Below are 27,791 nucleotides of genomic sequence, written 5' to 3'. Positions count from 1 at the left end.
ACTGTTTGAGGATGTATTCTGATAGAAGTGGACCTCTTTGATAAAGAGATCCTTAATTGATCAAAGATGGACAGAAGCAGCTACACCCAGAGAAAGAACACTGGAAATGAATATAAACTGCTTGCATTTATGTTTTTCCTCCCGGATTATTTATACCTTCTGAATTCAATTCTCCCTGTGCAACAAGAAAACTGTTCAGTTCTGCACACATATATTGTATCTAGGATATACTGCAACCCATTCAACATGTAAAGGACTCTTGCCATCTGGGGGAAGGGGTGGAGGGAGGGAGGGGAAAAATCGGAACAGAAATGAATGCAAGGGATAATGCTGTAAAAAATTACCCTGGCATGCGTTCTATCAATAAAAATTATTAAAAAAAAAAGAAATGACCAGCAGGATGAATACAAAAAGGCTTGGAGAGACTTACATGAACTGATGCTGAATGAAATGAACAGAACCAGGAGATCATTATATACCTCAACAACATGATGATCAATTTTGATGGACGTGGCCATCTCCAGCAATGAGATGAACCAAATCAGTTCCAATAGAGCAGAAATGAACTGAACCAACTACACCCAGGGAAAGAACTCTGGGAGATGACTATGAACCACTACATAGAATTCCCAATCTCTCTATTTTTGTCCACCTGCATTTTTGATTTCCCTCACAGGCCAATAGCACACTATTTCAAAGTCCGATTCTTTTTGTACAGCAAAATAACAGTTTGGACATGTATACTTAAATTGTATTTAATTTATACTTTCACATATTTAACATATATTGGTCAACCTGCCATCTGGGGGAAGGGCTGGGAGGAAGGAGGGGAAAAGTTGGAACAAAAGGTTTTGCAATTGTCAATGTTGAAAAATTACCCATGCATATATCTTATAAATAAAAAGCTATAATTAAAAAATAAATATAAATTTAAAAAAAGGTTAAAGTGAATGGATAATAGTGGAGCAATATCCTCCAAAGGACAGGTGCAGATATGATCAAGTCTACGTATAGAAGGGTTTTCCCTCTAAGAATACAAATATTTTAAAATAATCCAAAAGAGATCACTGAACAATTTTCTGTTGCCAGATTACTTCTCAGAAACCTTTTAAAAATTCTAGTATTATTTAATTATGAGATCTGATGAATAACATTTTGGCTTCTTCCCCAGAGAGATATTTTTATTTTTTTTATTAAAACAAAAATGTGATCCACCCACACAAAAAGACCAATGGTGAATATAGCTATGTCTATTCATGCATTTATTCAACAAATATTCGTTAACTCCCTAATAAATGCAAGGTACTATGCTCAGTGCTGTGAACAATTACATAGCTACACGAGATGGGGTACTTACTCCTGACATCAAGGAGTTTATGATCTCATTGAAGAGATAAGATATAGTTATAAACCAGGACTATGCCTCTAGTGCCTAAAATAGGCACTCTGCATATATTATGTTCTTAGTAAATGTTTCATTACATGCAATAGACTCCAAGTAATAAATGCTATGTGGATGATAGAGCCATCAGGTAATAAATACTATATGAAGTGATGTAGAGGTAAGTACCACAGCAGATTGGAAGAATAAGAGGTCACATTTAGTCAAAGGATGCAAACACAGCCATAATACCTTTTAATATATGTATTTTAAATGAACTAAGGAAGCTTTAGCAATAGTACTGCTACAGAAGGGAAAAGGGAAGAAGAAAAAGAAAGAGCAAAAGAGAAGAAACAAGAGAAAGAGATAGAAAATGAGAGAGGGGGTGAAGGGAGTGGAGAGAGAGAGAGAGAGAGAGAGAGAGAGAGAGAGAGAGAGAGAGAGAGAGAGAAAGAGAGAGAGAGAGAAACAGAGAGAGAGAGAGAAGAGAGAGAGAGAAACAGAGAGAGAGAGAGAGAGAGAGAGAGAGAGAGAGAGAGGTGAAAGTAAAAGAAATGTAGAGAAGAGAGAAAAAGAAAAGAGGGAGGAGAGCAAGCAAGCACTTATGTGTGTATATGTATGTAGGTGTATGTATATATATATATATATATATATATATATATATATATATATATATATACATACATACATATATAGAATAAGCACAGTTGTATTTCTGATATTGTTTGGAGTTTACATTTAGCAAATGCTTGTTGAACAAATTAAATGCATGCATAATCTCCTCCTACATAAATTTGTGCTATCCTCTAAAATCTCCAACTTTTTGAAAGCCAGAAGAGTTCGAATTATTTAAGAATCGATGTTAAACAAATGACACACTCTTTGAAAATCGATCAAATATGATTGGCTGCTTGGGCTTAGCAGGACAATTTTTAGCATTAGTGTCCAACACATGGCTGATGGTTAATAAAGGCCTGCAGACTTGACTTGACAAAGTAAGAAAACATACATACTGAATTACGAATTTTCTCATGAGATGGCACCTGAACAATCAGAGACACAATACCTGTCAGCGCTTTCCCTTCCTTCCTATAGTAGATCCCAAAGATGATGACTGCAATTACTGCCAAACATACCAGGAGGAGTAGAAAGATTATACTGTGTAAGTATTTTGGTGATTCTGTATAGGGAAAAACATGTATTAGTTTAATATTTAATTTTATTTTATAAGCTTCAAAAAAATCCTGTTTATTATGTCACCAAATCATATAATTCAATATTTCTAGAATAACAACCTTTATTAAAGACCTCATAATTTGCCAAAATGGTACAAACAAAATTTTGCCATACATTAGCAAGTGACTTAATTAGTTGAGACAAAAAACAAATTTATCATCACCAGGTGGGCTGGTACTTGGATGACAGTTGGGAACCAGAGAGAGCTTTGCTAAGGTATTTTAAAGTCCTGAGCAAGAAACTAAAGACTTTAGGAGTAAAAGAGATATTTTCATCATTTCTTACAATAGGGACTTCAGAAGAAAAAGGCACATTTGGAAAATAAATGAGTTTTGAAGAAGGTGGTATTTGATCCTGGGCAAGATATTTAACCTCTCAGGGTTTCAAGAAAGTCTGTATGTTGCAGAAAAAAAATGTTTGTTGATGGAGGAAATTTCTCACCAAGAGATCCCTACATTGAGGAAGTAGAGTCATATATCTGGTTCCCACACTGCCCTCCAACAGCACAATTCCTAAAAACAGGGTTGGGATTTCTAGACTATGATCTAAAAAAACAAGAATAATTCAATCTAATCTACAGATGGAGGGCTAATAAAAGTTACATTTCCCTAGTATGAACATAGAACATAATGATTTAGAGCATTTTTTTCATTTGATGTAAATTGTTTTGATTTCTTCATTAGAGAACTGTCTCTTCATATCCTCTGACCATTATTATTATGTTTGACAAAGTTCTTTATATATTTTAGATGTAAGACCTTTATCTGAGAATTTGTCTATAAAAATTTTCCCCTAATTTTCTGCTTTCCTTCTGATCTTGGTTACATTTGTTTTACTTCTTAAAAACAAAAGCTTTTAAATGTAATTGGAATGATCCATTTTGTAACTCATACTGCTAACAAAGAACAAGAAGGCTTTAAATTGAATATAGTAGAATGATGAAAACTATCAATATCTGCCAGTTTTGCTGCTGTTCAGTCATTTTTCAGTCACATCTAATTCTTCATGACTACATTTGGATTTTATTGGCAAAGATCCTGAAGTGGTTTGCCATTTTCTTTTTCAGCTCATTTTATAGATGAGGAAACTGAGGTAAACAGGGTTAAATGAATTGGCCAGAGTTATTTAGTTTATTTTCTTATTGCTGCTTCTTTCTATAGTAACTGGTTTGGTGAATATCACAGGGCAGCTAGATAGTGCAGTAGAGTGCCAGGTTTGAAGTCAGGTTTCACTTATCTTTCTGAGCCTCAGACACTTATTAGCTGGACAAATCGCTTAACTTTATTTGCCTCTATTTCCTCATCTGTAAAATGAGCTAGAGAAGGAAATGGCAAACCACTTCAGAATCTTTGCCAAGAAAACCTCAAATGGGGCCACAAAAAGTTAGATACAATTGAACAACATCTGATGTCATTTTGCAAGAGTACGCCTTATTAAAAAAAAAAAACAGGATAAGAAAAGGAGAAGTAAGTAACAATGTACATTAATATGTGTTTCATCTTAGGATATGTAGGAAACAAAGTATGGAAACATGTAGAAAGCATTTAGATGAAAATCATTGGGGGCAGAAAGAGAAATAATCCTACAAAATATCCTACAGACCATTTGGACAGAAGGGAGAACTAGATTAAAAAGAACAAGAAACATCACAAGTCTGAACACAGGAGCATAATATAGTAGCAGGAGGGGAAACTTCAGTTATTCATATTTCTGACAGGGTTCTCTTTGGTCCAAAGAAAAACAATTAATAATTGCTTGTCTTTCCTAATTTTATACTTTAAAGGTGTGGGATGAACTGATGCTGAGTGAAATGAGCAGGACTAGGAGATTATTATATACTTCAACAACAATACTATATGATGATCAATTCTGATGGACCTGGCCATCTTCAGCAATGAGATGAACCAAATCAGTTCCAATGGAGCAGTAATGAACTGAACCAGCTACATCCAGTGAAAGAACTCTGGGAGATGACTAAGAACCATTACATAGAATTCCCAATCCCTATATTTTTGCCTGCCTGCATTTCTTATTTCCTTCACAGGTTAATTGTACAATATTTCAGAGTCTGATCCTTTTTGTACAGCAAAATAACGGTTTGGACATGTGTACTTATTTTGTATTTAATTTATACTTTAATATATTTAACATGTATTGGTCATCCTGCCATTTAGGGGAGGGTATGGGAGGAAGGAGGGGAAAAATTGGAACAAAAGGTTTGGAAATTGTCAATACTGTAAAATTACTCATGCATATAACTTGTAAATAAAAAGCTATTAAAATAAAAAAAAAAGAGGTATGGGAACCAATGAGCAGAATACCTATTCTGGTTCTAATTTTTACTAACAAATAAAAACAAATCATTTGAGATGGAAATGATGAGAATCTCAGAGAGAAGTGACCACTTAGCCTTAAAATTTGTGACATGATAATTATATAAATACATATACATATATTGGATTTAACATATATTTCTATCATGTTTAATATATATTGGGCTACTTGCCATCTAGGGAAGGGCATGGGGAAAAGGGGGAGAAATTGGAACAAAGGGTTTTGCAAGGGCTAATGTTGAAGAATTGTCCACCGTTTTTAAAAATTAAAAGCTTTAATAAAAAAATTTTTAAAAAATTTGTGACAGAGGAGAAAAAATTGGGCAGAGCATTTGTCATTTATCCTAGGTTTTAAAAGAGCTGATTTTTAAAGAGTCTAGACGAAAGGATAGACAGCATTTACAGGGGAACTGGCTGAAAAATGTTAAGCTCGTAAGAATGAGATTCTGAACACAGAAAAAGAAACAATTTTAGTGAAAAAGAAAACAATTTCAGTGAAGAGAAAACTGCCTCAAGAATCTAATTTAGTTTACTTTTTTGAAAAGATTTACTAGGTGAGGGCAAATGCTTAAATACAATTTACATGTACTTAAAGCATTTGATAAAGTATCTCATGCCATTCTTTATAGACAAGATGAGATGTGAACTGGGTGTTTTGTAACTAAAGAGTCAAATGTAGAGTTCTGTGTGTTATTCTCTTAATATCTTTTTAATCAATGACTTGGATAAATGATAAGGAAAAGTATAATTTTCAGACTTTTAGGAGACTCAAGAATAGGAGGGATAGCCAACATGACAGAGACAGCACTAGAATTTTACAAGATTATGACTGAATTATTTGCTGGAACTAATAAGATGAAATGTAGAGATGAGTGTATCTTCCTGTATTTCAATTCAAAAAGTCAAGGTTATAAGGCCTAGATTGGGGACACATGGCTTTCCAATAGTTCAAGTGAAAATATCAGACTGCAGTATGGATGAGTCATCAGTCTAATTTGTTGGCCAAAAAATTCAATATTGTCTCAAATTGAATTAAGAAAAGCCTAAATGTTCAGATAAGTGAGATTTCTGGCACATAGTAGGCCCTAAATAAAGGCTTGTCTATTGATTGTTGACTGGCAATCTTATCCCACTCTGTTCAAGTCAGGTTACATGTGAGATATTCAGTTTGATAAACATTTTAGGAAGAACAATAACAAACTGAAATATATCCAGGGGAAGACAGGTTATTGAAGGATCACAAGATTTTAGATTTGGAGCTAGAAAGGAAATTAGAATATATTGAATCCAAATCTTTCATTTCACAGATGAGAAAAACTGAAGTTCAGAATAGTTAAGTGAACTTTTCAGTACACACAGTTTATTAAGTCAGATTCAAACTTAGAAGTCAGATTCCAAACTCCAAGGCCTCCAAGTCAATGTAATAAATAGGTCACCTTGCTACTTAATTAGACTTAGAGGGATTAGAATGTGTTAAAGGGACGTGAATTTATGAAACAAGGAAAGTTTAGTTTAAAGAAGACTTAAAGGGAAATATTAGTCACCTTAAATATTTAGATGGCTGCCATTTGCTGGAAAGATTAAACTTATTCAACTGAGCCTGAGAATTAAGTGAGTCACTGACGCAAAATTAGGTTGGTTATAAGGAAAAACTTTCTAATGACTCACTTCACCCAAAAAATGCCATGTGCTGCCTCTGGGAAGTGGGTTCCCCTCCACTGTAGAGGTTCAAGGAAAGGCTGGATGACTACTACTGATCTGGGATATTCGTAAAGGGATGTTCTCTCAGGTAGGGTTTGGATTCATTTGCCTTTGATTTTCCTTCCAATGCTGAGATGCTAGGATTTCATTAAGCAAATTAAAGGCTTTTTTTGAGGCTCATTGGCTCTGCTAGAGTTTGTGTCCCACTGAAATGACAGCAAGTTCACCTCCACACCAAGATGAAATTGTACAACAGGCCTTGTTTGAATAGTTGGAAGAAAATCCTCCAATTCCCATCACCTTCTTTAAACCTTTTACTCCTTCAAGAGTCACAAAATAAGGGGCAGCTAGGTGTCACAGTGGAAAAAGTGCTATCTTTGCCCATTTATATATCTAGATCTTATTTTATTTTATTTTCTCCATAAGTACATTGTCTCTCAAGTACCAACCTAGAAAATTCTGAGTCAATACACTCAGAATGACTCATTCTAAAGAAATACTGATGGAAAGTTAATTACTGTACTAATAATTGATATCTTTCCAAATACAAAATGAAAAGTAAACAGTTCCACTCAAGACATAGCACCTAATTTAGTTGGAATGTGAAATAGTTTATTGTGTTGGAGCACGTCTTCTAACCACCATGTACTTTTGTAAATCATATACCATGTTCTGGTTTTTCAGGTGGCAAAGGATCACAAACCACATCTGACTTATCAGTCCCAGGAGTTTTTTCTACCATTCCAAGATTGGTGCAGCTGCAAAATAAAAAAAATAAAAATTAAAAAATAGCCTTTTTAATGAAAATATGTAGCTCAGTTTTATATTTTTGGTAAAGGAAATGCTGATTATCCCTTCCTGAATTAAGGTGAATCAGTGACAAATTTCAATGATTAAGAAAAAACACATAAGTTGGAAACAGAAAACTTTTTACAAAATGGCAAAGTGGAAAAGAGAAAAAAAAATCAGTTGCAGATAAGTGCCAGGAAACACAAATAATCATTATATAACTGGTGTTTAACTCTTATAGAGTCTCATTTTGAAAAAAAGGACAAAGATTTCATACAAAAATATGAATTTTTTTTGAAAAATTATTAGATGTCTCTCTATATATAGCCACTTATCCTCTTTAATCACAACTATATAAAAGGCTTCTTTACATTTTATAAACATTTATTAAAATAATTAAAATTAAAATCTATCTTTAAAATATATTTATATAAAATGAAACATTTCATATTTTTTCTTTTACAAAATTCTTCTTGAATGTTGACCCTGGGTTCTTCAAAGCTCTGCTAGTGGAGCTCAAATTTAGGCTGGACTTCTCTTGTGGAAAAAGCTTCTATAACAGTGCTGACAGCAGTATTCAGCTGCTATCTGGGAATCAACATGACCAAGTGCTGAGAGACTGGTCATCAGCAATCTCCTCATTAGGGGATGGCCATCTTTCTACACTGATCTTTAATCCCTTTTTAAAATTATTATTTCCTATTACTTCTAAGTGGCACATAATAAACTTATGACAATGAAAAAAGAGAAAATAATGTATCAAAGAAAAACTGAGAAACAATTTAAAGGGGAAAAAAGAAATTAAGAAAGATCAGATATAAACATAAGTTCAAAAAGAAGTAGGAAAGGAGTTACTTAGACAAAATTTTTTAAAATGTCCCCTATTAGGGTGTGGGTGAAGTGATAGGAAGTTCCTGTATTAAACAATTTAAGTCAAAGAAGTGGTTCAACCAGTCCTTTTTCACTGAGTCAAATGAATAATTCCCTGTCTGAACATCATGTGGACACAAACTGAATATAATACAACCTATCAATACAAATAAACTTGAACTCCGGGTCTCTTGGATTCAGGAAAATGTCACCTTGAATCCCGCCTCAGACACTGACTAGCTGTGTACCTTTGGGCAACTTATTTAATCCATATGTCTCAGTTCCCTCAATGGTAAAATGAGGATATTAATATCTCCTTATAGAAGACCAAATGAAATAATATTTTAAAAATATTTAGCACAGTGCTGGGCATCTACAATAGGGACTTTATAAGTCTCTTCCTCCCTTCCTTCTTTTCCTTCCTTTTTCCCTCTTTTTCATTCTTTCTTCCTTTCCTTCCTTCCTTATTTCCTTCTTTTCTTCCTTTCTTCCATTCATCCTTCCTACTTTCTTCCCTCTTTTCCCTTCCTCTTTTCTTCCTTTTCCTTTTTTCCTTCCTTCCTTTTTTCTTCCCTCCATTCTTTCTTTGATCAAGTTACTTAAATTCAGTAGCACTCTCTCTTAATTCCTTCCATCTCTTATCTCTGTGTGTATTTATTTGCAATTGTGTATAATTTCACTGTAAAGTTCACTTACTTCGTCCAGGATTTACACTTGGAAGAAAAAGCATCAGAGAAGTAGCCCATGAGGCATGGTTTACACCCTGGATCCTTGTTTGGCTGTACTGCGGCATTAAAAAAAAACACAACACAATCAAACCTATTAGTGTGACACATCACAATACTCCAGTGGTACTGCTGTTCCTTCCCCCTGCTTTCTCTACTTGCATTCCATCCAGGTGTGTCTAATTGTATCCACCTGAAGGTACAGAACAATGACCACCTCCGTTCTGCCTCTGAGCAAGAATTATAAGACAAACTCCCTCATTTGTGCTGCTTGTGGCTTAATACCAAGCTCTATACTTGCTGCTGTTACCTTATGCTTGATACATAGATTTCCATATACAGATTCTTGCTTTCTTTGAATCATGATCCTTTTTCTGCCCCATCTCTCTGTCTGGGTCCCTGATCCCCTGAGCCACAATTTCCCAAACTGGCATAAGTAGTTAAAAACAATGGATTGGGAGTCAGAAGACATGGCCTTGAGTCCTTGCTCTGTTAATTATTCCCTATTTTCCTCTGCTATTTATTTCCATATATTATATGTATAATATTGGGCAAGTCACTCAATCTCTTTGCGTCTGCTTCCTTATCTGCAATAGGAAGAAGTTTAATTAGACCAGATCTGAGATTCCTTTTAAGCTTAGGTGATTATATGATCTCCTTGTGAAATAGTATGTATGTGGAATAACTGAAAATATAAAGTGTGATCTCAATGTCATTTCAATGGATTAGTTTTTAAAATTTTAAAAGGCATGTTATGGATAATTGATATACTATTGCTTGCCCTCTCAGAGTAAGTAGGAGATGGATGGCAGAAAACCTGGACCTCAAAATTTAAAAAGAAAACAATGATTTAAAAAATTACCTATTTTTTTTAGAAAATCTTACTGTAAAAGAAATGATTTTTTTTCCTCTTAAAACTAAGGTAATAGAATATGGAGATTAATGTGATCACAATGGATCCAAAGAGCAAGCGAGAATAAATTAGAAAAAATCTTGTGTCTCACTTTGGAATCACTCTAGAATTGAAAATATGCATTTCCTATGATTTCCTAAAAATGTGTTATTAAGTTAGAAAACTAAAACCAGGGAATCTAAGGTATCTTATGCTAAAGGAAGAGAAAGATTTAAAATACTTTATGAAAGGACAAAATAGGAATTCAAGAGGGAAGTTATGATTGCTTCAGGCCAGCCTGAATTCCTTTAAAATAAAACATACTCCTACTACCAAAAAAAAAGATCACCTGGGTAACAAATTTAGAGCAACTTTATTTCTAAGAGCAAAATATTGAAAATAACCCATGTATCAGACTGGAGGATGACTGAATGTATCACATTGTGATGTGTGTATATAATAAGTATATAATATGTATAAAACATATTGTACCATAAGAAATTACAAATATGAAAAACACAAAGAAGAGATCAAATAAGGTGGAATAATGACAGAAAACACAAAAAAGCCATAAGCACATGGACAACAACTATGTAAAAAAAAGAAAAAGGAATAATAATAATGATGATGATAACAATAGTAACAAAATCTGAAAAAAATATACAGAAGAAAAAGAGGTCAGAAAGTAAAACAGAAACAAGCCAAACTATTATCATTATTTTGTAAAAGTTAATATACACATTTTAAAACAAACTAAGTAAATGGAGTTTATAGTTTTCTATAAATCAACTTTTAGTTTGTTTATATGAAGGATTATTTTTTGTTGAATTACCAAATTTATATTTCAAACAATAGATGGTTATGTGTATGCTCCAATACTCCCATTAGTATTAAAGTAGAATACCCATAAGCCATCTACATAAACTTTCAGATAATACTTCTTCAGTAGTCCAAGGATCTCCAGTTTTGTTAGTGTGGGCATCCTTTTCTGTAATGTAGATCCCAATCCTTCTGGCCTTGGTGGAGTTACTGTGGTCAAAAAAATTCATCTCACTGGGTCAAACCTGGGATAAACCCATAGCACTTAGACTGGTCTTCAGACATTGTACAGTCCATCACTACTCAGCTTAGTAAAATCTGCATCCATTGACATAATCCACCAAAAACTCAGGATTATTATCAGAGTATGATTAAAAGCAATGTCTAATTCCAACTCAGGGCTTTGGACTCCTAACCCAATATTAAGTGAGACCTTGGTACAGGTAACCCTTCAATACCTTGAAGTATTGAGATTATTTTTTCTTTTACAGAAATGGTGTCATGGCCCTTTCTAACCATCAATTTACCCGGTACTAGACCACTTGTCATATGGCCTCAAACTCCTGTGGCTTCTCATTGATTTGAAAATCAAATCTACGTCAAAGCAAAGCCTGGGGCAGAAATGACCTTGCTGATGCTGAAAGGGTAAATAAATGAGCCATACCCCAGCCCTCCACAACCACTAGGGCTCTAGATGCCAGGCTGCTTGCCATTTGGCTTTCTGCCACCCCCTCTTACTGCCAGACTTGGTTCTGGACCAAAAACTCCCACTCTCACAACTCCACATTTTGCTCAGGGCATGATCATCAAATCAACTCTGAACTGAGGCTGGGATGCAAATACCATTGCTAATGGGAAGGGTGTGACAATTGATCTATTGTCCTATAACCAGCAAACTCCCCTCTCCTCTGAAGTCTTGGGATTTAGAGCTGAAAGTCACCTAGGCAAAAACTTGGTTCCTTTGCTACTATTTTTCATACTTTAATCCCCATCTACACCAATCCTATCCTTGTCATGTGTCTATCAAGCTCTCTCCCTAACCATCTCCATGGAAAACTCAAAAAACTGATACCAAACATTCATTTACTTTATGTCTCTTCCTCTCACATGCTTACCGTATCCTTGCAATGAGGGAAACAAATCATCCCATTCTTAGAAGGTACTCTCTCTACTAAAGGTAGAGATTCTGAAAATTTTGAATGTACTTTCTTTTAGGTCCTTTGATACCATGTCACCTCCTAAGCCTTTCTTTTCTTATTAAGACTTATTATTATTATTAATTTTTGCTGAGGCAATTGGGGTTAAATGACTTGCCCAGGGTCATACAACTAGGAAGTGTCAAGTTCTGAGGCTGTATTTGAACTCAGATCCTCCTGAATTCAGGTCGATGCTCTATCCACTTGCCATCTAGTTGCTCCTAAAGCTATTTATTTTCAAAATATATGCAAAGATAGTTTTCAACATTCACCCTTGTAAAACCTGTGTTCCAAATTTTTTTTCTCTCTTTCTTCCCCACATTCTCTCCCTAGATAGCAACTAATCCAATATATATTAAACATGGGCAATTTTTTATAATTATCATAGAAAAACCTGATCAAAAATAAAAAAAAGAAAGAAAACAAAATGCAAGCAAACAACAACTAAAAATGAAAACACTATGTTGTGATCTATACTCTGTCCCTAGTCCTCTCTCTGGGTGCATATGACTCTCTTCATCACAAGACCACTGGAACAGGCCTGAATCATCTCATTGCTGAAAAGAACCATGTCCATCAGAATTGATTATCATATAAACTTGTCTCAAGCTTTCCTTATTACCATCTTTTAGCACTTAAGGTTCATTTCAAGTAGATATATGACCTCATTCAGACCCTTGTGTTGATTTTACCTACTATTCATCAGATCCTTCTCTTTCCTTTCTCAAGGTGCTCAGTACCTGGTTCTCAGTCTCTCTCCATCCCAACCCTGCCTTTATACTTGGAGCTTCAATAGTTGTTAAACTTTTAATGTCTTACAACTGCATCCAGACTTGTGGGACACCCTGTTGGTATTGTCTTTAATGAGTTGATATTATCTTTAAAAGGAGGATTAAAGGCTCTTTAAAGTCCCTCCTATCTCTATCCTATTTCTATTCTTCTATCTCTAATTCTTAAGCTCTTCTCTATCAAGGGCTCTTCTGGAAGGAAGTATTTCTGAACTATTTCTCAAAAGCTGGATTGCTAAAATGAAAATTTCTAGGATTATATGAGTTAATTGCAAGTTTTTGCAAACAACACATGTTACATGTGAGTCCTATGTAATTTTCCTGGAAAAAAATCACAGGCAAGCATAATTACAACAGCATTATGTGATGAGCAACCAGGCAATTATCTGGTGCTAAAGCTACAAATTACTCTTGAAAAGAAATCATAAAAAGAATAGCTAGTTTCATGAATGAGGGTTTTTTAAAAAAAGGAATTAATTACTGCCACTTTTTTTTGCCTAGATTTCTAACTGGATCTCAGATGATTTCAGAATGACACTTTTGATTTCTCTGCATACTGTTTCATTAAAATTACAGCATATTGAACTTTTAAATGTGTCATTTGTCTAAAATTCAGGAGGGCTATTCCAGGGCTATCTATAATAGTGGGTATGAATATAATTCAGAAGTATATCTCTAATTTATAAGCCAATGTTGACTTCCTTAGTATAATAGAATCTCAGAGAAGAAAAAGAACACAGGGGCTATCTATTCCAGTCTATCCCCTCCCTGAACAGAAATCTCCATAAAGTACATAGTCATCCAGTTTTGTTTGAACAGTTCTATTGCAAGGAACTCATTCAGTCGCAAGACAACCTACTCCACTTCTTGCAATTCTAAAAGGAAATTTGTCATTACATTAAATGAGATCAAAAGAGATAATGTATGTAAAGCACTTTGCAAACCTGAAATGCTAGTTGGAACTATATTAAATGTCTAAATGTGCCTCTTTACAATGTTTGCCCATTATTCCTTATTTGGCCCCATGGGACCAAGTAGAACCAGCATAATTCCTTTTGAAATATTTAAAGATGACTCTTCTGGTTGAGCCTTGATTTACATTCTCAGTCTTGTAGGTAGTTTTCATTCCTCTCAGATCACCCACACAGCAAATCAAAACTAGTGGTTATTCATGTGGGAGTCATTTCAAAATCAGCTGTCTGTGTACATTCAGATCATCAACTACTTAAAGCAAAGATCAAAAGTCATGCCAACTTAAAATCATAGGTAATGGACCTAAAGCAAAGTGACTTCTGAGACTATTTATTCCAAATTCTCCAAATTACAAATGAAAAAACTAAGATCTATAAAGGTAATTTGTCTAAGATCGTATAAATTATAGGCAGCATTTGAACGCAGATCTTCTGACTGTTAAAAAGACATGCTATCGAATTATAAAAGCTATAACTCAATCCATGTAAACAAGCTATTATTCACTCTGAAAAATGAGAACTTAGTAAAAGCAATCTCTTATAATGCATCAATGATAGTGAAGTATTTGTACTCCAACTTTCACCCTAATTTAAGAAAATGGAAATAACACTTTAAAAAATGAAGATGAGAATAGCAATTGTTCTGAAGCAAGAAATCTACTATAATGCAATGCAAATTTCAAAGCAGCAAGGGATCAATTTTTAAAATATATCAGAGAGGAAAGGATACCTATAGAAAAGGAAAAAAATCATAGACAGTATGATTACCTCCAAAAGATGTCTGAGAAAACATTAACAGCAATCATGGTGCCATGGAAACAATACTTGAATTTGAAATCAAAGGATCTAAATGCAAATCTTCTCATTGCCACTGGTCACCTCTCTGACCTAGAATATAGAACCAAGATAACTGATGATGTTTTCTCAAAATCACCTTTTGAAGCTAATCATATTGTCTGTGATTTTTTTTTAAGATGCTAAATATCTCTGGGCTTTAATTCCCTCATATGTAAAATGAAGGGGTTGGATTATATGGCCTCAAAGGAACCATCTTTCCATCTCCAAATCTATGATACAATAAACCTGTTCAATATAAGGCCTACTTTCTTATTTCTAAAAAGTTTTATCAGAAGGATCCATGCATTTATCAATGAAACTATGAGACTTGTTAATACAGGAATAGGCAGACTTTCACAGACGATTTTTTATTTTTCTTCCTTCTTTCTTTTTATCTTGTCTTTAAAAAATGATTTAGTATTTTCTTTTTTTCCACAGTTACATGTTAAAACAATTTTAAACATTCATTTTTAAAATACTAAGTTTCAAATTCTCTTCCTCCCTCCCTCCCTATCCTTCCCCCAGTTGAAAAGGCAAGAAATATATGTATATTTGATATATAACATGTATTTTGTTATATAGTTTTATAAAATATTTCCATAATAGTCAGAGTATTTTCTAAAACAAGCTGCAACTCCACAGTAATACAAGTAACTGAAAAACACAGAGGATAAACTCCCACTTTTTATTATTTGTTAATTACAAATATATGAATAACAATAAAATATATTGATTTGATTTCAGTTAAACACAGCTTTTAAAGCAGGAATTCTTAACTTAATATTCATAGAACCCCAAAGGATGCATGGATAGATTTAAAGAAGTAAAGGAATTTGGAGGGAAAATATATATATCTTTATTTTCACTATCAAATGAAATTTTGCAATTTCTCCAATTATTTAAAAATATTATTCTAAGAATGAGTCCATAAGCTGCCAAAGAGGTCAATGACACATAAAAGGTTAAGAATACCTGTTTTAAAGCCTTCTTTCCAAAAAAGTGTTTCTGACATGATACTGTCACATGAAATTTTTTGACAGTTGCAACTACAGAAAGACTTTTTTCCCCACAATGTTCTGTTTCTTAATACCAAGCAACTGAAATTTGGAAACATGCTCACCAAACATGTTCTTCACTGTTAAGGAGGATGATCTGTAAACAAAAAAGGTTTTCTTGTAGATAGAGAGGTCTTCCAGATGGTCCTGTTTTTGGATAGCATTATGAAATTGCACTAAGCCCCAGAATACAATAAGGATTCCTCAACAAGATTATGACTTCTCAAAAGAAATTAGTCTAGTAAGACACACAGGAAAAAAGCAAGCAGATGAATTCAGATCATGATATATGGTTAAATTTACAATTAATTTAATTAGCCCATCAATACATATATTTTGATTAGGCATACCAGCTCATGAGAGTTAAAGTTAAATTTTGTTAAATTTCTAATGTGAGCATTTAGAACTCAGAAATCAACAAAAGTACAGATCGAGGATTTTTTATTATTTTGTTGATTGTCTAGATTTAAGAAAAATGTTATAGTGCATACTAAACTTAAAAGTATATAATTCGCGCTTTTTGTGAAGAAATGGTTGTTAAATGTTTATCAGCATAACTTTGAACTTTACCCAGAATGAATAGAAAATAGGAGATAAAAAGAAGCTTGAATAGCAATTTAGAAAATATAGAATGCCTTGATATTTGTGAAAATATGTAAAGAGGAATTGCACATGTTTAATATTTATTGGATCACTTACTGACTGGGGGAGGAGATGGGGGGAAGGGAAGGAAAAAATTAGAACATAGGGTTTTTTAAGGATGGATGTTGAAAATTATCCATGTATATATTTTTTTAAAAAGCTATAATTTAAAAAAATATAGAATGCTTTCAACAACACAGTCTGCTTCCTAAGAGAGAAAATTCATCTCTTTCACACTAATACACTCCCAATAATGCTATATGTCTGCAAATCACCAAGCACCAAAATATTAGGAAAAATTACAACTGCAGATGGTCCAAGGGCAAGAGAGAAATGCAAGGTAGATATAAATGTGCAAGTAATGAACTAAAGTGAAAGATACCTGAAAGACAAACAAGTGACAGAAACAGAAACAGCCTGTAACCTTTGGGAAAAGAGATTTCACTGTCAGGCATACAGCTTAAAAATGCTAATGACAAAAATGTTCCATATGCACCGCAATCCTATGGAGGCACTTTAATAAGAAATTAGAAACAAAGCAATGGAAATTCCCATCAACTGGGGCATGGTTAAATAAACTGAGGTACATGAGTGCAATTTCTACCATGAGAAATGATGGATACATGGAATTCAGAAAAGCATGGGAAGATACCTAAGCTCATACATTCATAAAATGAAAATAGCAATGGACTTCAAAGACTAATACCTTTATTTTGTTTTATTTCATTTTATAGATAAGGAAACTGAGAAAGAAATTTTCAAGGAAATGTAAAATGAAATAAACAGGAAAAAAATAGATACAATTCTAATTACATAAATCAAAAGAAAAAACTGAATGGTGTGTAATTATAATGACCTAGTTTGGTCTCCCAAAAGAGATGGCAAAATGCACCTCCTTTCCTTCTTTGTAAAAATGGGGATTATGGGTCAGGTAGATACCATGAATCCTGCTAGCATGAATTTACAATTCAGCCACAGAGATGACACACTTACATATAGGGTTATACAATATAGAAAATAGCAACAGGATAATTTTTGAAGGAAGGCACCAATAGCTAGGGGGATTTAGGAAAGGTTTTATGTAGAAAGTGGTTCCTGAGCTGAGCCACCAAAGAAAATTGAGAATTCTAAGACACAATAGTGAGGAGGGCAAATATTTCAGAAATGGGGGACTGTCAGGAATCTTGTAAAGTTCCAAGAGATAATGAAAACCTTAAAGTGATAACGAATGCTATCATCATTATTATTTATTATTGTTGTTGTTGTTTTTACAGTCATTGGCCTCTAGTCTGAGGATGATTTCATTGTCTGAGCCTTCTAACTGAACTCCTTAAGCAAGGTTTATAGGGCAATATAAGAGTGTACTGGCAAATGTTTAACAATCAGGTTAAAGAGGGGGGAATTTATTCACATACACTTTTAAGTTTTATCTACATTATTAACATTTTCTTAAGACTAGGCAGTCAACAAAACAATCAAGCCCTAATTGTAGATCAATTTCTGAGTTGCAAAAACACTGGAAACTATTAGCTCTTTTGAGTTGATTAAAGCTGACTTCAGTATACCTCTAGGGGGCTGATAATGCAAAAGCATAGATATGGAAAAGAGGGCCACGTGTGAGGAAAATCACAAAGGTCAATTGATCTGTTCATGATATGTATTGGGGAGTAATATGCAACAAAGCAGGAAAAGGAGAATAGGGCAGGAAGAGGAGAATAGGAAAAGGAGTTTTTAAATGCCAGAAGAATTTTCATTTGGTTCTGCAGGTAATTGGGAGTCTGGGGAATTTACTGAGAGGAAGAGTAACATATTTGGACTTGTATTTTAGGAAGACAAATATAAAACAGTCAGACTCAGTTAATGTATTAGTTAATTTTGCTAAATTGCCTTTTTCCATTTTATTTTTATTCTTTGTTATATGGGACATTGGAGTTATAGGCACAAAGGATATACTCAGAAATAAAAGTAATCAAAAATAAAAGATATCAACAAAAAATTTTCTTAGCAAAAAACATCATAGAGATATGTGTATCTGGAATAGATGATGAGCATTTCATGTGGTAACAGCAAAGGATAACAGAACACTACCAGCAATACTGGTACCTACAGCATGTTATAATAATAAATAACCATAAACATTTATATAGCATTTATGATATGGCAGGTATGTGCTAAGCTCTTTACAATTATTTTCTCATTTGATTCTCACAGTAACCCAGTGAGGTAGGGGTATCACTATTTCCATTTTACAGATAAGAAAATTGGAGCTGAGTTTTTCTATGACTTGCTCAGGATTATTCCCTCTAGCAAAAGACTGAGGCAGAATTTGAACTCGGCTCTTTTTGACTCCAAGTCTAGCACTCACTCTGTCTCCTCCATAATTTAGATGCCTCCAAAAAAGGTTATAGTGTTTATAAACCCTACAGTGTTTAGCTTATATCCTTCTGGGGAAGATATAGATGACAACTGCAAAGAATGAGCAAACACTGAGGATGATTTGCTATTTGCACTTTGGAAAAAAAATACTCCTATTGGTGGGAATCATAGGTCACTGGAAGTCTAAAGCAACTTATCTAGTTATGATCAAGTAACATAACTAATGAATAAGGGATAGACCTTGTACTAGAAGCATTTTAGTTTTCCTTGGAGCCTTGGTACCTAGTGAGGTATCTTCAATATCCAAAGCATGTAACTGAAGTTTGCTTAATTTAATTGAATTAAGGTAAAAATCAGACTTAGACAAGTAAGGGAAAACATCTGGAGAGTTTTGAGGGAAGATCTTTTCCATAGACTTAATTAAGATATCCATTTGTGAGCCCCTTATTTCTTTTTGCAGGCTAGGATTGGCTTCACTTGTTTTATAGAGCTAGAGGGTGCTAAGGGAAAGATTCCTTTCCTTGGCTTATGCTTATTCAATTCAATTCAACAAATTGGCAAGTAATTATTAAACATCAATAATGTGCTTGGTACTGGAAATATAAAGACAAAAATCAGCTCAAAGAGCTTATAATTTACTAAAGAAAGCCAGTTTTTGCACAACCTGCAAATTATGGATGATTAAAATTTTTTTAAAAAATAATACTTTATTTTAAAGTTTATCATTCTTAATTGGAAGCTGTATAAAATCAAGTGACAAACATATTTGGCCTATGGCCTATACTTTGCCATTCCTAATACTAGACAACATACGTACAGACAAGTAAATGCTAAATGGATTCCAAGTAAACACAAAGCTATTTGTACTTAGAAGGGAGAGTAACTATTAGAAGGATCAAGAACTGCATCTTGAAGAAATTCAAGATTCTTAGACCATCTGCTTAATTGAATCTTGTCTCATTTAACTAGACTGGAGATAAGAGGAATAATCTCTGAGATCAGTCCACTGTTCAGATCTTTTCCTCCATCAAATCTCCAAAGAAAACATTGAGGGGGGAGAGGTGCTCTACACCTCTCTCTGCCCTTCTCTGGTTGTCATTACCACTTCAGCTCAAGTATATCCCTGATATCGTTTCCTATTATAAAACAAGAACATGCAATTCCATTAAATAAAATGGTCTTACAAGGATTTTCGGCTTCAAAGCCTGGGTCACATTTTCCATTGCGCTGACAGATCTCAAAGTCTTCGCTCCAATGGTACCCAGGGATACAGGCACACTGTCGTGGGAAGGTTTGATTGCCAGGATGAACTACTTTCAGACCTTTTCCTGAGAGGGAGAAAAAGATGTAAAGGCCTGATCCTACTCAAAACTTTGTAGAGGGAAGAGAGGAATCCTTCCTGCATCTTTAATATTGCTACAAATCCTGAACAAAACCCATCAAAACAGGCTGCCTTCATCCTTATTAGAACATGGAAAGTGTGATTAAATTCTTCAGGATTCAATATATTTATATTAAAGACACTCAAATTTGCTAGACCTTGTCATATTGTATTAAAGTGAAGTTTGCAGAACTGTTTCCCCCAACTTTAAAAGCTTGAGTTTTTTTCAACAACATTACTACCATAATTACTATTCTGCTACTAATACTCTAGTACCACCTCATATTCATAACAAGTATTACTACTACCACTATTACTACTACAACTATTACCACCATCTCATATTTATATAATGCTTCATGGTTACAGAGTGCTTTTTAAAATAACAATAAGTAAGGGAAAGTATTACTGTTTCAATTTTACAGATGAAGAAGGGTTCAGCAGCTGAACCCTAGCGATATTAAGTTCAAGTCCAGAATATACAGCTAGTAAGTGGAAGAGCTGGGAATTCAAACTTAGGCTCTTCCAAGTCCAAGAATGGTATATCAGTGCTCTTTCTATTATAATATAATAAAATTCAATTCAACAAACATTTATTAAATGCTTACTATGGACAGAGTAAAGTATTCTAGGCAAACAATGAGATACCAGTTTTAGTTAATATATGATTCTCATTCTTCACTCTCACCCTACAATCCAAAATAGTGATGTGACACAAATGCAAGTAACTGGAATTGAAGATAGAACATGGTAAGAGTATGAAGGAAGTACAAAGCACAATGTGAGGTCTGACTGAGGAAAAGTCTTAATTAATAAGGAAAATTTTATAGAAGCAGTGGCATTTTAGTTGGTCTTTTAAAGGACACATTCAGCATTTTAAAGGACAAATTCAAGAATGAAGGGATTGGGGCCATAAGGGAAGACATTCAGCCCATAGAGAACATGATGAGTAAAAGCACAGAGGTGAGAGGTTTAGGGGAGGGTGCAGTGAGGCGTCTAGTTTGGCTGAACAAAGAGGAACAAATGAAATAATGCTGGAGAAATTGGATAGAGCAACAGACCATGGCAGGCAAAGTAGTTTGAACTTAACTTGGTAGACAGAAAGGGGTCATCAACAGAATGCTGAGCAGAGGAGTGAGTGGCCTAACATACATTAGGAAGATTATTGGCCTGGCAGAAATGTAAAGCATAGATAGGAGAAGAAATTATAATGGAGAGGAGGAAAAAGAGAAATCAGGGAGATAAAGCGAGAAAGAGAGATGGAGAGACACAGAGACAGACAGACAGACAGAGAGATACAGAGACACAGAGAGAGGCACAGAGAAAGACAGAAACAGAGAGAGACAGAGAAAAACAGAGACAGAGACAGACAGAGGGAAACAGACACAGAGAGAAAGACAGAGACAGACAGAGAGACACAAGAGACACAGAGAGAGAGACAGATAGAGACAGAGACAGAGAAACAGAGAGAAAGACAGAGACAGAGAAATAAAGAGACAGAGAGACACAGAGAAAGACAGAGACAGAGACAGAGAGACACAGGGAGAGACAGAGACAGAGAGACAGACACACAGAGAGAAAGAGACAGAGACAGACACACAGAAAAACAGAGATAGAGAGATACACACAGAGAGAGACAGAGACAGAAGACAGAGACAGAGAAACAGAGAGACAGAGACAGACACACAAAAAGACAGCGACAGAGAGAGACACAGAGAGACACATAGAGACAGAGACAGATAGAAACAGAGAGAGACAGAGACAGACAAAAAGACAGAGACAAAGAGAGAGAGAGAAAGAGAGAAGGAGGGAGGAAGGGAAAGAATCAAGCATTCACAAAGGCAGATAGAGACAGAGTCAAGATCAGGACCTCAGAACTATATGATATTCCCATCTTGATGGGTTGGAAAGAGGAAAGAAGACAAAGAGCTCCCAAAAGAGGCAGAGAAGTAGTTAAAGATCCTCTACAGAGGATCTAGGGGAGACTGTAAACAAGGATCACAAATGAAGACAAAGTATGGTTGGATTGAGCTCTGCCATAGTGGACATGCTACTCACACTTCAGAGAGATCACAAATCAACTGATTATGAATGTGGTAGTGAAGAAGAGAAGAAATGAGACATGGGACAATCAACAGACAGAATGGAAGAGTCAGTCTGTTTTTAGAATTGATGAAATGAATATTTTTGTAGATATATGGAGTCACTAGAGGAGATATAAAAAATGCATGAAAAAGAAGGTATAAATGTGGGAGCAAGGTCATGGAAGAGATAGGAGACTATGGGATCTCTGGGACAGGTGGGAGAATAAGCCTTATTGAGGAGTAGGGATAAATTTTTCCATGACTTTGGGAAAGGTGATGATGCTGGGAAATTATGATGATTAAAAAAGGAGAGCTGATCAAAATACCTGTCAAATTTTCAGTGAAGTGAGAGGCTAAATATGGTGGCTGCTGTAAACTTTGGGGTTGGGAGATGGCACTTGGATATTTGATAACACAATGACTAAGAGAAATAACATACAGAGTTAGTCCTAGTAAAATACAAGGATTGGCAAGATATAGCAAAGGCATTACTAAAGTTTCACCTATTCAAAGTAGTTAGAGAATGTGGCATTATACTAATATTTCAGTTAATGGCAGATACAATTTTGACTAAATTTTAATATAAACAACTTGAAGGGAGGGATTTTTTTTTAATTTGCATTTTCATCCTTAGTATCTTACACATAGGATATACTTAATGTTTTTTGAACTGAAAATAATAAATATATTTAACACTCAAAATAAACTGAAAAATATATATCAGAATCTTGCAATTGCTTCAGAATGAGATGTTATGATCATTGCTAATCACCGCCTAGTTGTATTCATCTAAAGTGTGGTAGCATTAAAGGAATTAGAACTAGAAGGAACAAGGGAGATCATCTGGCCTAATTCACCATTTTGCAGATGAAGAAACTGAGGCTCAAGTGATTTTTTCCCAAAGATTAGTTATATTAAATGATTTGCCAAGGATAGTAAGGAGCTGAACTGAGATTTGAATATAATTCTCTCTGACTTAGGATCTATAAATCTTAAATCAGGTGGAGCTAATGCTTTATTAACATTATAACATATGTTTGTATGTGTATCTATATGTGCACATATAGATACACATATTTATGTGTGTATTTGCCTAAATTATAGCTTAATATTCTTTTTTGACTGTTTATATTCTGAATAAGTGGAATTTTGCCAAAGTAAGCTTCACGGGGACACAATCTTGGTATTTATGTAAAGTAGTAAGATAATTCAACAATTCAGTTCAATAAATATTGATTAAGCACTTACAATGTGCAAAGCAACAGGGAAAAGAAGGACAAAAATGAAACAATTTTTTGCTGTGGCAGTTAGATTTAGAAACAAATGACTGTAAGCAATTTTTTTTCCTTGAGAGAAAGCCAAAGACAGTGTGGTTCAGTGGAAAAAACCATCAAATTTGCAATCTGAGAACTTGCCTCTTCAGGTCTTGACTCTGATCTTACCCATTTGTCAATGCACAAGTCACTTAATCTCTTTCGTCTACATTTCACCTACACATCACCCCATGTGATGGGGTGATATCATTGGTCTTTGAAAATGAAGAACAAGAATAACTTTTCTATAAATTAAGAGGATTGGACTTGATGACCTGAGGCAGCTAGATGGCACCATAGTTCAGAGAGTGCTGAGCTTGGAATAAGGAAAATCTGAATTTAAATATGACCTCAGACACTGCATGAAGCTCTGTTTCAGTTTCTCATCTGTAAAATGGGAATAATAATAATAATTCCTATTTCAGGTTTGTTATGAATATAAACTAATACAATATTTAAAAGCACATAGCACAATGTCTGGCATGGCGTTATATAAATGCTTCCTTATTCCTTTCCCTTCCTCTCTCAGGTCTACTTCATCTTTCAGTAGGATCTTGCTTGGAAGGGGCCTGTCTGCCTTACATTCCTCAATGAAAACCACACAACTCTTGTTTTTTAAGTTCCTAGAGTTTGAATTAAAGCAGCAAAGAGAAACCTATTTCACTGACACACTCTTGAAATTACATTTTGTGTGGTGGGGGGAATCCCTGCTTCCATTCATGGCCTTGAGCCATGCAAGAGTGATGGGGAAATTCCCATTTTTCCCTGTTCCCACATTGTAGTATCTGGTTCCACTCTGCTGCTACCCACAAACATCAGAGTGAATCCTTGACTTATATTGTAAGGGGCCTGACTTCTTTCCCAGATGTGACAATGATGAAACCCTTGGGGTTTGAAGGTGGAGTGCTTTTGAACTGCACACTCATAGATTAGAAGTAAGCCAGACTTTTCTGAAGAATACAAGATAGCCTAAAAAGTCTAGTGTAGGTTTAAGTTTTAAAAGCTTAAAACTGTATTAAGACCTTTGGCACATACTACATATGTGTGTGTGTATGCAATATGATAATATGCACACATAAATATATACACACCCATACATTGTATTTAAAAATTTAGTGAAAACTGGAGAGCCAGCTTTAATACTCAGAAAGATAAAAGAATATCATTGAGAGAAGGAAGGAAGGAAGTATTGATACATACTGAACAGTCATCTAGTCTGTGCCCAAACACCTCCAGGGGCAGCCTAGCTCTAATTACTATGACTTCTTTTTCCTTATATAAAAAACTTAAATTTGCCTTTATCCATTGCTATTAGTTCTTTTCTGTTGTGTCATGCAAAATAATCCAAATCCTTCCACATGAAGACTTTCAAATACTTGGGGAAAAAAAACTATCATGTCTAAATCTTCTCTTCTCCAGGAGAAACATTCTATTTCCTTCAAAGAATTCTCACAATATTTGATCAAATAGCCCTGCTTCACCATGGTGGCCCTTTGTAGGATGCTCTCCAGCTAATCAATGTTTTTCCTAGAGTTTGAATCCAGAACCAAACACAGACTCCAGTTATGGTCTTCCCACGGCAGAAGGCAAAAATCTGAGGGAATTTTTACTTACTCCTAATTCCTGGACATTATATTTCTGTTAATGCAAACTAAGTTTTGCATCAGTGTTTTTGGTGGCGATGTCACATTGTTAATCTGTTGATCATATAGACCTTGTAATTGAACATCAGTATCATGTCTCAAATCAAGGCTACTATCACTACACAGTACTCTTCAATTCCCAACTGTCAACACTGTCCCATTCAATTCTCTACCCAAACATCATCATAGTCTTATTTGGTTCAGTTCAGACATATATATCCAAATACCCTTGTAAAGGGATTTTCCTCTTGAATATCTCACCAGAACTTTAAACTTGTCTTGTTTAAAAAAAAAGTTAGCTTCTATCCCTTTCTAAAGTTGCCTCTGAGAGGAAGTCAGGTGGAATAATCAATAAAATATTGGACCCAGGGCAGCTAGGTGGTGCAGTGGATAGAGTACCAGTCCTGAAATCAAGAGGAAATAGGTTCAAATCTGACCTCAGATACTTAACACTTTCTAGTTTTGTGACTCTGGGCAAATCACTTAACCCCAATTGCCTCAGCAAAATAAATAAATAAATAAAAATTAAATAATAATAAAGTACCCAAAAAAAATGTTGGACCTAAAACCAGGAAGACCTAAATTCAAATCCAACCTATTAGCTTATTAATTATTAGCCTTATGTATCTCCTGGGCAAGTCATTAACCTTTGTTTCTCTCAGTTTCCTTCTCTGTAAAATGTGGACCATAAGAGCACATATCTCTCAGGGTTGTGGTGAATATAAAATGAGATAATATTTATAAAGGGCTTCATATAGTGCCTAGCACAGAGAAAGCACTAAATAAATGCTTATTTCCTTCCTTCCTTATCCTTCTGACTCTATTATCTTGATCTGTTACCCTAACATGCTGAAAACATTGGTATTATCTGACTCTTTTATCAAACACTGTTAATTCCAATTCTGCTTAAAATTGTGTGTTCCCATCTCTGGAAATACGAACTATTATCAGACTTATCACACTAGTTTAATCCCTGATTACCCCTTGCCTGATTTATGGCCATAATGTATTAACACTCAATCCTCTTATTACCTGGTCATGTCATCCTGCTCCAAATCTTCAGTAGTTCCATTTCTTACTAAGTAAATTTCCAATTCTTTTCCCTGGCATTCAAGACACTCTGCAATCCATCTTTCCAGCCTAATATATTACTATTCTTCCAAACTGAAATGCTTTCTGTTCTTCAACTATACCATGGTATTTCCTACCTTTTTGCTTTTGCTCTTCTGTACCCAATATTTAGAATGCTCTCCCTCTCACTAACTTTTGTCTGCTGAATTCCTACCTTTATTCTAAAGTTCTCTGAACTTCTGAACCTTTTCCTGATACTCTCTATTAGTTCCCTTGATCTTGTAGGACCTTAGAATTTTGCTTTGTTTTTCTCTGATGTATATATCATGTGTAATTATGTATCTGTACTTATATCACCCTACCACACTGTAATTCCATAAGAGTGAAGTCTGTGTGATATAAACTTTGTATTTCTCCCAAGACATGACATAGCACTCTGTAGCATTTATTAAATGCCAATGTGGCAAATACTTTGATGAGGGCTTAGAACACAAAGACAAAATGAAACATTTCCTGCCTCTTAGGATCTTTCCTCAAATGTTTATTGAAGTGAACTAGTGGTAAAGTGTCTTGATATTTGTAAGCTTGAAAACTATAAAGCACAATACAAATGCTACTTATGATTATGTTTGTTTCAATTAATTTTGGTGATGAACTAAATGAATCTTTATTTTCCAGATGTCGGCAATGAGTCAGGGTCACTACTAGACAGTGAGGAATTAAAAAAAAAGTTAGATCAAGTGCTTTCACACGAGGTGGAGTTTCCATGTTCACATTTTCTCATCCAAAAACTATAAGCTCTATCTCTTTAGAAAGATGCTTTTTTTATATTAAAAATTTTCTCTATGCCTTTATTTTGTGGAGATTTAAGAATAATTAAATATTATACTTTGTCAAAGACTTTTTCTTTATCTATTGAAGTAATCATGTAGTTTGGGGTGTTTCAATTTTTAATGATCACTAATCCTTTAAAAGAAACTGGAAGATAAGTGGAGACATAAACCTCTTTTTAGAATTAATGTCAGTAAATCTAAGCTAAATTTCCAGAACTAAATTTTCCCATGACAAGAAATAAATGTGATAGTTTTTTGATGGTGACTCCAAATGAGATCACTGGTCATCTGGGATCACAATTCATTAATATTAAAAAATAGAATAAAATAGCAACATATGTACAAAAATGTGAAAAGCTATTCTGATATATTCCAGGAATAAAGCATGCCCTGAAAGATCATTTTCTGGGACAAAAGCTAAACTTTGGATTGGTTGCTCTACTTCAGAGGATTGCAGATCCACTCACCTCTATCACAAACTTTATGTAGTAAACACTTATCTTCTTCATTCCAGGTATGTAAGTATTCATCTGGTCCACAAGGTAAACATATGCTTTCAGAGGTGGCAGTGCATTTTGCAGACATATACTTTCCTTAAAAAGAAAAAAAATCTAAACCCCATGAGATTATCAACAAAGCCCCAAGATGAACCCCAGGAAAGATTTTTCTTTGGGTCTGATAAAGACCACTAATTGGTTGGAACCATTCAACAAGAGAGCTAACAAATATTTAACAAGAGACTATAGATGATGGCTATGTCATCCAGACTGTGTAATGGGTAAAGCTGCATTTGTGTATGAATGAACAGCTGATTCTTGTCTCAGCCCAGCATCTTAGATATAATCTCATCTGTTT

At 34.5% G+C, this 27,791-nt stretch overlaps 1 protein-coding gene across 1 annotated transcript in view; it reads right to left on the bottom strand.

The window, feature by feature from the left end:
• TNFRSF11A (TNF receptor superfamily member 11a) overlaps positions 1-27,791 on the bottom strand; it is a 112,087-nt gene that overhangs the window by 27,352 nt on the left and 56,944 nt on the right. Inside the window, exons 3-7 of the mRNA XM_051969908.1 lie at positions 27,404-27,529; positions 19,796-19,939; positions 9,007-9,094; positions 7,318-7,409; positions 2,448-2,561 (exon numbers count right to left, since the gene is read on the bottom strand). Coding sequence (XP_051825868.1) covers positions 2,448-2,561; positions 7,318-7,409; positions 9,007-9,094; positions 19,796-19,939; positions 27,404-27,529 — 564 coding nt within the window. The remainder of the gene's footprint in view (positions 1-2,447; positions 2,562-7,317; positions 7,410-9,006; positions 9,095-19,795; positions 19,940-27,403; positions 27,530-27,791) is intronic.

The sequence above is a fragment of the Antechinus flavipes genome, chromosome 1 (genome assembly GCF_016432865.1).
Source record: "Antechinus flavipes isolate AdamAnt ecotype Samford, QLD, Australia chromosome 1, AdamAnt_v2, whole genome shotgun sequence".
Classification (NCBI taxonomy): domain Eukaryota; kingdom Metazoa; phylum Chordata; class Mammalia; order Dasyuromorphia; family Dasyuridae; genus Antechinus; species Antechinus flavipes.
The sequence above is the reverse complement of the archived record's forward strand: the minus strand, read 5'-3'. Positions and strand labels throughout refer to the sequence as shown.